At 40.8% G+C, this 12,045-nt stretch overlaps 1 protein-coding gene across 1 annotated transcript in view; it reads right to left on the bottom strand.

Moving 5' to 3' along the window:
* The window catches only part of LOC126092749 (cilia- and flagella-associated protein 44), a 668,515-nt gene that overhangs the window by 399,606 nt on the left and 256,864 nt on the right, over nt 1-12,045 (bottom strand). The window contains exon 12 of the mRNA XM_049908475.1: nt 7,166-7,433. Within this exon, the coding sequence (XP_049764432.1) occupies nt 7,166-7,433 (268 nt within the window). The remainder of the gene's footprint in view (nt 1-7,165; nt 7,434-12,045) is intronic.

Here is a 12,045-nt window from a genome sequence, read left to right as displayed (position 1 = left end):
AAATGATAGAGAGGAAGAGGGATGAGGGCACAAAGGGAAGGAGAGGAAGGTGCTGATGAAGAGGGAGACAGGCAGGGGAGAGGGTAAGGGAAAGGAGTGGAAAAATGGGGGTAGAGGAGCGACAGTGACAGGGAGAGAGAGAGGGAGAGAGAGTTCACAAATTGGGAGGGGAGGGCAGAGGGTGGAAGAGTGGTGTGAGAATTTACTACACGATCTGGATGAGGAAGGAGTGGTGTGAACAGAAGAGCGAAAGCAAAGGGTATGCTGAGGCAGTAGGAAAAAAGTTAATGGAGGTTTAGGCTTTAGGCCAGGGGGAGTGTGGAAGTGCAGGATAGGCTGAAGGAACACCTCCCACCTGCAGAGTTCAGAGAAACTTCTACTGGAAGACATTATCTAAATGGCCTGCATAGTGAAGCAGCTGCTGAAGTATTTCAGCTGTGATGCACAGAATGTTTGGCAATTGGATGGTTAAGTCTGTAGTTTGCCACAGTTTGGCAGTGGCCATTCATGTGAGTGGGCACTCGATTACTTGTCACATCCACACAGAATGCTGTACAGAAAACGCAGCACAGCTGATACATAACATGGTTGCTTTAAAGTGTGGCCCTGTCATTTATTCAGGAGATGCCAATAACTGGACTGCAGTAGCAGGTGTTGGGTGGATGTGTGACAGTTCCTGCACCTTGGTCGACCACAGTGATCAATGGGATGCAGGATAGGGAGCAAGATTGAGGCACAGATGGACAAGGATGTTCTGTAGGTTGGTTGGTCAGCAGAGCACTAGTTTGGGTGATGTGGGGAGGATGTTGGGTAGGATATCCCTCATCTCAAGGCACAATAGGAGAAAGTCGAAGGCCTGGTGCAGATGTGGCTGACCATTTCTAGACCACAGTGATACTGAGTGACTAGAGGAGTGGTGGCTGGTAACAGGTTAAATGGGTTACTGGTGCTAGAAGAGGAGATTGTACAGAAGATCTATTTATGGATGAGCTTGATAGACTACTGTCTGTCAAAAAAAAGCTCTGGTAAAGTTATCAGTGTATTTCAACACTTTCTGCCTTCCATTGCAAACACAGCATCCACAGGTGACAAGACTGTATGGAAGAGACTTTTCTACATGAAATGGGTGAGAGCTGTAAAAGTGGAGATACTACTGGTGCTGGTGTGCTTGATATAAAGAGACGTATTTACAGAGTCATCTGAGAGGTGGAGACTGACATCTTCAAACGTGGTTTCTGAGTTGAGATGGACCAGGTAAACCACATTTTGGAAAAAGTGCTTAGGTTATGGAGGAAAGTGAAAAGGTTGTCTCTGCCATGAGCCCAGATCATAAAAATCTCAGCAATGAATCTGAGGAGGAGTAGGAGATTAGTGTTTAACATCCCATCGGCAATGAGGTCATATTAGGGAAGGATGGTGAAGGAAATCGACCATGCCCTTTCAAAGAAAGCATCCTGGCACTTGCCTGAACTGATTTAGGGAAACAATTGAAAACCTAGATCTGCATGGCCAGACGAGGGTTTGAATCATCATCCTCCCAAATGCAAGTCCACGTGCTAATCACTGTGCACCTTGCTTGGTAATGAATCTGAACCAGGCAAGGCGTTTCAGGTGTTGACTGGGCAGGAAAAATTCCTCCAGATGGCCCATGAATAAGTTTACATAGGATGGGGTCATGTGAGTACCCATGGCAGTACCATGGATTTGTTTATAGATGTTTGCCATCAAAATTTAAATAACTGTGGGTCAGGATGTGGTTAGACAGAAGGATTAGGAAAGATATGGTGGGTTTGGTATCAAGAGGATATTGGGAAAGGTAGTGTTCCATAGTTGCAAGGCCACGAGCACATGGGATGTTGAATGAGATTTTCACTCTGTAGCAGAGTGTGCACTGATATGAAACTTCCTGACAGATTAAAACTGTGTGCCGGACTGAGACTCGAAGTCAGGACCTTTGCCTTTCACGGGCAAATGATCTACCTTCTGAGCTACCCAAGCATGACTCATGACCCGTCCTCACAGCTTCAATCCTGCCAGTACCTTATCTCCTACCTTCCAGTTTGGAAGGTAGGAGACGAGTTACTGGTAGAATTGAAGCTGTGAAGATTGGTCATGAGTCGTGCTTTGGTAGCTCAGTTGGTAGAGCACTTGCCTGTGAAAGGCAAAGGTCCTGAGTTTGAGTCTCAGTCCGACACACAGTTAATTTGTCAGGAAGTTTCAAATCAGTATGCTCTCCACTGCAGAGTGAAAATCTTATTCTGGAAGCATCCCCTAGGCTGTGGCTAAGCCATGTCTCTGCAATATCCTTTCTTCCTGGAGTGCTAGTTCTGCAAGGTTCGATGAAGTGTAGTCAATGGCTGCACAAGCTTCAGACACATCAAAATAGAATCCTCTGCACCACTGCAGGAGCGGACTGATACATGCCCAGACACAAAGTCATACATACAATCACTTATATAATCAACAACAGTGGTTTCCAAACATCATTCGTCCATGTTAGAAGATAGACAGGCAAAGCCCTCTGGTGCATCTTTGTCAAAAAAATTCAGATAAAGCTAGTAAGTACTTTTGCTCTAGCAGAAGGAGAGGGGGGAGGGAGGGGGGGGGGAGGAACTGAGGGAAAACCTTGCACCCATAATAGATGGCGTACCCTTCTGCACTTTTCCCTGGAATCTTTCCTTGAGAAGGCATAAGTATTTTTATGGTAAAGAAAGTATCTGAAACTACTCTGGATAGAGAGTTCCCCACTGAATGTGAAATGTAGTTTTATTTTGATATTTTACCCTGAAAACAGCCAAAGGGTTGATACCAAAAAAGAACAAGATGTGATATGACCACAAGTTCCTGAGAGGATACCCAGAGTATTTTCCAAAGCAATTGATGAAAAGCATGATAAATAATGCTTATGACATAGAGTGTGAGGACTTCTCGTTACTGTTGCAGCTCAGAATGTTTAATTCTTTAACTACCATTGCGAAGAAATGCAACAAATTTTATGTTGCTGAAGCTATATCTTGCTCTTCTGAATGATCAATGATATCAAATACCAATGGAAATAAAGCTTTTATCCCATGTCTTTGGAGGATGAAATTCACCTGGTCAGAGGATCTATTAAGTAAATGAAAGGATTTACTTCCTATTCAGGCTAGTTTATATGTATGTCCTAACAGATACTTTCTATGGGAAGGCGTTACAATCTGAATGATTTTGGGTGACAGTTCCACCCAATATAACATTTTATAAGTGATGAAGGATCACTAGAAGTTTATCTATTACAGTTGCTAATAAAGATTAATTTGATGAAACAGTTACTAAAGAAACACTCTTGCTGTACTTGGTGCATCTGATACAGGCTATGAGAGATACACACTTACATATGTATATAAAGCTAAACGATTATTGTTGCTTGTGAACAGTATATTCAAAACTGAAATTGTTTCATACATAAGTCTCTCAATCTTCTGGTAAATACCAACAGTTATATGAGTAAACCCAGCATTGCCGAAATAGTTAATGCTTTCTTTATGTGAGCTATAGAATTACCAGAAAAAAAATAAAGAAAAATACATAAGAAAAGATGCAATTGCTGTGCATCATAATCTCCATAATCTCCTACTTAATTACATTATTATACTAGCTTAGCAGCCACTGCTTCACTCATGTAGCCTGCGACGATTTTCTTTTTTTTTTTTAATTTTTTATTATTTAATTGAATTTTTATGTTGTTCACTAACTACAACACCTTCTCAACTTTTCGTGCTAGGTAAGGCCATATAAGCATGGTCTCTTCCGAGCACACTTCTGCCCATAAAGTGGCCCTTGTAGCTTGGTAGCTGGAATCCAAACTTTTGTTAAACATGGCTTTTGCATTCTTGTGATGATATTTCCATAGCAACTTTCATCCCCTAATAAATATTTCTTCACCGTATTCAAGACATGAAATACCAGTTTTCTTAAATTTAGCTTTACTTTTTTAGTGCACAAAGTGTTTCTCAATAATATTCATCCTCTGTTGCACTCCCTTGCGGGTTGAATTTCCAGAAACCCTGAAATATGATTTTTTTTTTTTTTTTTAATTTCTAAATGAGAAGTCAAATACCAGTTATCATAGATGTAGCCTTATACATCCTTAAGTAGGATAGGCGTTAAGACTCATTGAATTCAATTACAAAGTCATCAACAGGCCAAGCAAGACACATGGAAATGTAGAAGCTTTGAGTAGAAAGGTAGTAAATGCTTGGCCGTGCACTTGCTGAATGACTAGCTGTGCAGAATGCTGAGGGTGACTGCAAGCTTTCCAGGAAGCAACAGCAGTTCGGCATGAGTGATGGTCTTATGTGTAAGCTAACCAGGTAACAAGGTTTGGTCTGCGGGTAATGTTGCCGGCTAAGACAAAGGAGGAAGTCCTGAGAAAGGCGCATGATCACATTTTGTCTGGTCATGGATGGTGCAAGTCAATAAACCATAAGGTGGCTGTGAGATATACATAGAAGGGAAGATGCAGATCAGTATGTCAGAAATTGTGTGCAGTGTGTGACTTGAGTTATAAATGAATACCATACCATTACAGAGACTGCCACAAGTGTCAAAGCCATTTCAAATGATTGAGGTAGATGTGTTAGGACCATTTAATGGGACTCTGTCAGGAAACTGTTTAGTGTTGAGAATAATAGATCACTTTTCTCACTATAGGGAAATGATTGTTATGCAGAACCAGCAAGCAGTTACGTTGCACACGCAATGTTCAACAAGCTGGATACTGAGTGTTAAACAATATGCGTATGCTATGGAAGCTGATGACTGAGGTGATGGAATATGCAACGCTTTCAAAGGACACTGTAAAACCAGACTTGGGAATCATGCAAGCATAGGTGGATGTGTTTTATGTAAGTCACTATAACAAGGCTGTTACAATCACTAGCACACAGTATATGGGTAATAGTGAGCTTACATAAAGTTATTTATCACACAATTCACGGATGGCCGTGTACCATACTGTTCTCGCCAGAGTGAAAAGTTCAGGGGGAACTGCCACCAGAGCTGAGATTGATTACAGTGCTCAGTAGAGAAATTTATACATGTTAAGGGCAGCTGGTGAATTGTTAATCTCAGAAGGAGACAGACATGTAATAATGTCAGAGGGGAACTAGAACACTGTCAGAGAGAGCAGATTGCAATATGCCTGGCCCAACTGCTTCAAACTGGTGAAAACACGTGTGCAGTGCAGCTATTCTTGGGCAGAAAACATGGGAACAAGACTATCTGTCAGACATTGTGGTATCTAATTGATTTTTGCAGCTTACAGTGTTAACTGTATTTACTCAGGATATGATGTGGTAGTGGTGCTATGAACAAGCAAGGCTCACAAAGGCATGGGGAGTGAAGCTGAGCTGTAGTGGGTTGTTGATCAGTGGGACAGCAAGTGACATATGGCCAGCCTTCCATCTACCAGCCACAGTTGTGCAAACTGCAAAGTTGAACATCACACAGACCACACAGACACAGTTGTACCGGCCAGATCAACCACTAGAGGTACTTCCAATGTAGAATCAAACCATCCTTAACAGTACATTGAAACTACATCTGATACATTCCTTGAACCAATTAATAGAAGCACAAGAGGGGCAGATTTCAGTAGAACAGTTGACACCACATGTTAAGCTATTTAGGGAAGGGTAATGATAAGCAATTGTGACCTTGAGCATCACACTACATAGCACCATAGTGGCTCTGATTCTTCTATGCATAGCCTTTATCTAATTTAGATGGAATGGCACATGTCAACCTGATCCACTTGTGGACAGATTATGGTAGACAGGATGCCGAGGGCATAAAAGTGAGTGTATGTGGAATGTTGTAGCATGAATGTTGATGATAAATGTATTTTCTACAGTTTAAGAGAATACGAAGATACAGAACAAGCCATGTGAGCATGGAGAGAGAATTGCCAATGGCATATGACTGGGAGGATATGAAAGTGTACAGGCGCAATGTGTTGTGGGTTCCAAAGGAATTAATGAATCATTAAGGGGGGTAGCAATAAGTAGCCTAGTAGTGTAAGAGGAAGTCAAAGAAGTAAGCTTTGTAAGTTAAATACGGTCTCTGAACCCTGCGCATTAAGCCCCCAGATACTGTTATAATGGAAATTTATCTGTAAATGTAATACACTGTTGTAGATTGGTCTAAAGTGGGAGCCTGCAAGCTGGGTCTTCCCATGGAAGGGGGATAGTGTAGTGTCTGTGAAAATATGTGTTCAAGTACTGCAGCAGCCACTGGTAGCTGGCAAACATGGTAGTTGGCATTTAGATTACAGTAACAGAGCTGTTGAATTATTGCTAGGGGTACAGCTTGCTCAAAACTTGCCAACATGATAGTAGCACACAGTTCTTGCAGGACAGGAAAAGGTTTTTCTCCATTGAGGGTTTCAGTAGTGTTGTACACGTGACTAGAAGTGGTACAGTGGCAGAACAGGTGCACTGTTAACCTGTACAGATAGTTGTGTTTTTTGTAAGTCACCATTGTGGTGCCTACTTTCTGCACTAAGCTTACTCCCAGATATTGAGCCACAGCACAGCAGGCCATCCCAGGCTCATGCTATCAGCAAGCCAAATTCCTGCCCAAGGGGCACCAGATTGCATCACACACACGGCAGCCATCTTTCACCATCATGCTGTGGACACCACTGCACTACACACCAGCGGCCGCTGGAATGCAGTCATTCATCACGGAGCTGGCTACTGCAGCTAAACACTCCACTGTCCATTGTCTGTGGGCGCAGATGACACAACATGCTTATCACATGACAGATGCAGTGGGGTTGTGTGCCATAGTCCGAGTACAAGTGTCAGAAAAGCTGGGAATGCATGTTGTAGTCACCTTCCTGGACACTGGCTGTCATCCCGAAAGTCACACGGTCTTCTACATGTGCTGTGGGAGTAAATATCACTACCCCATGCCCACAAAGTACAGATGTATGAGTAAAATGAACTGCTAAAGTTGTCATCAATTTTCAGACAGAAAACTCCCAGGGTTGGTTGCAATATATTTAATACAGTAATATCCGTAAAGTAAGCTGATTTCAACTTACTATTACTTCCTTATTTAACAATGGGCTAAAATTGTGACTTAGTTAAAGTTAATACAACTTTAAATAAATGAAACTTACAGCTCCCATTCGCATGATATATTTTATATCTGTGGCAACATCCATTGGAATTTCTAGATTGAAATTGTACATATATGTATTTCCATCATAGCCACAAGAAAACATGTATGAAAGATCATTACTGAAGCAGAGACGTGTGATAACTCCATTATCATTATCATGCATTGATAATAGCCAGTAATCTGTCATATCACGATAGTTTGGTTTAACACGGTTAATGCGAATTTTTCCATCTTGCATGCCAAGTATGACATATTGGTTGTCAGGGCTGAAAAAAAATGCAAGATTTCTTTTAACTTTGTAATGAGATGTAAAAGTACTGAAATATGCTAATATTCCCCTTACTTAAAACTTTTTGTCAGACGGACAAAGTGACCACATTTCATAAAATATAAAAACTGGGAGCAGTAGAACTGACTTGAGATCAATAACACATAATCATCTTGGGGTTGAAGCTCTTTTTACATGTTTGCTTTAACAAAACATGTTTTTGGATGGGGTCCGCCTTGTCTACATTAAAGTGTATAAGTTTATAATAGAAGGAAACATTCCACAAAGGAAAAATATACCTAAAAACAAAGATGATGTGACTTACCAAATGAAAGTGCTGGCAGGTCGACAGACACAGAAACGAACACAAACATACACACAAAATTCAAGCTTTCGCAACAAACTGTTGCCTCATCAGGAAAGAGGGAAGGAGAGGGAAAGACGAAAGGATGTGGGTTTTAAGGGAGAGGGTAAGGAGTCATTCCAGTCCCGGGAGCGGAAAGACTTACCTTAGGGGAAAAAAAGGACGGGTATACACTGGCACACACACACATATCCATCCACACATATACAGACACAAGCAGACATATTTAAAGACATATTTAAAGACAAGAGTTTGGGCAACTCTTGTCTTTAAATATGTCTGCTTGTGTCTGTATATGTGTGGATGGATATGTGTGTGTGTGCCAGTGTATACCTGTCCTTTTTTCCCCCTAAGGTAAGTCTTTCCGCTCCCGGGACTGGAATGACTCCTTACCCTCTCCCTTAAAACCCACATCCTTTCGTCTTTCCCTCTCCTTCCCTCTTTCCTGATGAGGCAACAGTTTGTTGCGAAAGCTTGAATTTTGTGTGTATGTTTGTGTTCGTTTGTGTGTCTGTCGACCTGCCAGCACTTTCATTTGGTAAGTCACATCATCTTTGTTTTTAGGTATATTAAAGTGTATAAGGTTGCAGATGACAAAATGTGAAAGAAAACAGCACTGTAAAAATGTAATACATCAGGAAAACCACACCATGCGGTAAAAAGGTATGAATTCATAATTTATGTGTTTCTCCAAAAATCTGTAATTATTATTTTAAAAACTAAGATTTACATGTACACAAAGAGTAAAGAACATTCTTTATCTTTAACTGCCATAAAATAAAAGCCAACTAATGATGCTGCAACTGCAATGAACTAAAGGTGGGCCCCATCCAAAAAAGTATGTATCAATAACACAATTAATTTGTCAATAAGTAGTCATCTCCATAAGCATTTTGAAACCTTTCTTGGACCACCACTGATACAGTTGAAAAAACTAATTTCAAGAATTTCTATGATGTATCATGTTAGACTTCAGTTAAAATTATATTAACACACTTATTGGCATAAGTATGGCACATGAAGTGCTTTCACTTTCGATTCATGAAAGTAATTTCAAGTGGTTTAACGATTTTGAAACATTTCTAGTAAATACATCAAATATTGTGGATTTTTATGTATATAACAATGAAAATAATCAATTATTGACAATATAATTAAATGGATAGATAAAAAAATCTACTCACCCAGCGGCAGCAGGAGAATACACACACAAAACAGTTTAACTTTTACAAGCTTTCAGAGCCACTGGCTCCTTCTCCTGCCAAAAGAGTTGAAAGGGAAGGAAGAGGGGTGAAGAAAAAGGACTGGAGAGGTTTAGGGAAAGGGGTACAGTCAGAAAAGTCACCCACAATCCTGGGTCGGGGAGACTTATTGGATGGGATGAGAAGGTGGAAAGTCTCTCCTTCTCATCCTGTCCGGTAAGTCTCCCTTGACCCAGGAGTGTGGGTGACTTTTCTGAACTGTACCCCTTTCCTTAAACCTCTCCAGTCCTTTTCATTCACTCCTCTTCCTTCCCTTTCAACTCTTTTGCCAGAAGAAGGAGCCACTGGCTCTGAAAGCTCATAAAAGTTAAACCTTTTTGTGCGTGTGATCTCCTGCCACTGCTATATATACAATGACTCATCTACACTTCAATCAAAATGAATTCATGATTTTCCATATTTAAGATAATCACATTACAAAAAAATGATGATACTCTTTTGAAACAAGGCTCATGCAAATTTCTACCAACATATTATTGATGAATGATCTCATTCCTATTGTAACATTAGTATGTCCTGATCCACTTCTTTGTTTCCCATCTCTGCTGATAATTGCCAATATGCATCTCTCTGTTGGCAGCTGGGAAACCCTCACTGATTTCAATGATTTTTTGTAGTAAAGCACCTTACCTCACTTTCATGATTGTAAGTTTTCTGTCTGAGACACAGTGGAATCTACCACCAGTAAACTCTGTTCATTTTACTCCAAGACCTCTAGATCACCCAAATGCTTTCTCAAAATCTATGAATGCAAGACAATGCAGTAATTCATACCCATTACTCTATTCCATAATTTTGATCACAACTTGTAAATTGTCTGTTGTGCTATGTCCTTTTTTATAGCCAGTTTAGTTATTTAAAATACAGTGTTTTTTATCCAACAATAATTTTTATGAATATCTTGTATAATGTAAACACAAGGTTGTTAGGTTTATAGCTTTTCATGTCATATCTCTATCTTTTTTGAAAACAGAACAACTATGACATTGTTCAACTTTTGGTGAGTTATCTTATTGCACAAACATTCTGTAAACAATTTTGTATTATTTTCTCAAACAATGGAAACTCCAGGTAGGAATATGAACAATATCCTAAAACTGCTGTGTTACTTTCTTAAAATCGTAACCATCTACATTAAAATTTCATCATCATCTTTCCTTTCTTCAGACTTCACATGGCTTAGTACTCATCAACTTGCATTACTTTCATAATGCGATTGGTTTCATTGTTAACCAGACACTTTTCTTTTTATTTCTTGAACCACACAAACATTTAAGGAGATCTTACCACTCTGTAGTTTGTTTCTCTGCTATCTAGAATCTATATCTACACATACATACATGCTCCATAAACCACTGTGAAGTTCACGGCAGAGGACAATTAGTGAGGTACCACATGTAAATATTCCTTCCAGTTACGTTTTAAGTGCAGGAGCAATGACTGTTTGAATTTCTCTGTGACTGTTGTAATTAGTCTGATCTTGTCTGTGAGGTCCCTAAGAGAGAGATATGCGGGGTGATGAAGAAAATTTCTAGATTTTTCACTTAATACTGGTTCTTGAAACTTTAAAAGTAATCTTATATGGAATAATTTGTAGCTATTTTCAAGCATTTGCTGATTCAAGTGCTTCAGAATTTCTATGATGGTCTTCCTTGAGTTGAACAAATCTGTAACCATTTGTGTCACTCTTCTCTGTATATGTTCAATGTCTCCTGTTAATACTAAATGGTATGGGTCCCATAAACTTGAGACATATTCTAAGATATGATGCATAAGGGATTTTTAAGCAATTTCCTTTATAAACTGACTGCATTTTCTCAGTATCCTGGCAATAAACTGAAGTTACCAAGCCCCCACGGAACATATCTGCGTACGTAGATCAACACCTTCAACCCATTACATGCAGTCTCCCATCCTTCATCAAAGACACCAACCACTTTCTCGAACACCAGGAATCCTTACCCAATCTGTTACCCCCGGAAACCATCCTTGTAACCATTGATGCCACTTCCCTAAACCGAGCGAGGTGGTGCGGTGGTTAGACACTGGACTCGGATTCGGGAGGATGACGGTTCAATACTGCGACCGGCCATCCTGATTTAGGTTTTCCATGATTCCCTATATCACTCCAGGCAAATGCCAGGATGGTTCCTCTGAAAGAGCACAACCGACTTCCTTCCCCATCCTTCCTTAATCCGATGAGACCGATGACCTCGCTGTCTGGTCTCCTACCCCAAACAACCCAACCCAACTTCCCTATACACAAATATCCCACACATCCAGGGCCTCACTGCGATGGAGCACTTCCTTTCACACCAATCACCTGCCACCCTACCTAAAACCTCTTTCCTCATTACCTTAGCCAGCTTCATCCTAACTCACAACTTCTTCACTTTTGAAGGCCAGACATACCAACAATTAAAGGGAACAGTCATGTGTACCAGGATGGCTCCCTTGTACGCCAACCTATTTATGGGTTGCTTAGAGGAAGCCCTCTGGGTTACCCAGGCCTGCCAACCCAAAGTTGGGTACAGATTTATTGATGACATCTTCATGATCTGGACTCACAGTGAAGAAGAACTCCAGAATTTCCTCTCCAACCTCAACTCCTTTGGTTCCATCAGACTCACCTGGTCCTACTCCAAATCCCATTCCACTTTCCTCATCGTTCACCTCCATCTGTCCAATGGCCAACTTCACACATCCGTCCACATGAAACCCACCAACAAGCAACAGTACCCCCATTATGACAGTTGTCACCCATTCCATATTAAACGGTCCCTTCCCTACAGCTTAGGTCTTCGTGGCAAACAAATCTCCACCAGTCCTGAATGCCTGAACCATTACACCAACAACCTGTAAACAGCTTTTGCATCCCGCAGCTATCCCCCGACCTGGTACAGAAGGTAATAACCAGAGCCACTTCCTCATCCCCTCAAACCCAGAACCTCCCACAGAAGAACCACAAAAGTGCCCAACTTGTG

The sequence above is a fragment of the Schistocerca cancellata genome, chromosome 7 (genome assembly GCF_023864275.1).
Source record: "Schistocerca cancellata isolate TAMUIC-IGC-003103 chromosome 7, iqSchCanc2.1, whole genome shotgun sequence".
Taxonomy (NCBI): domain Eukaryota; kingdom Metazoa; phylum Arthropoda; class Insecta; order Orthoptera; family Acrididae; genus Schistocerca; species Schistocerca cancellata.
The sequence above is the reverse complement of the archived record's forward strand: the minus strand, read 5'-3'. Positions and strand labels throughout refer to the sequence as shown.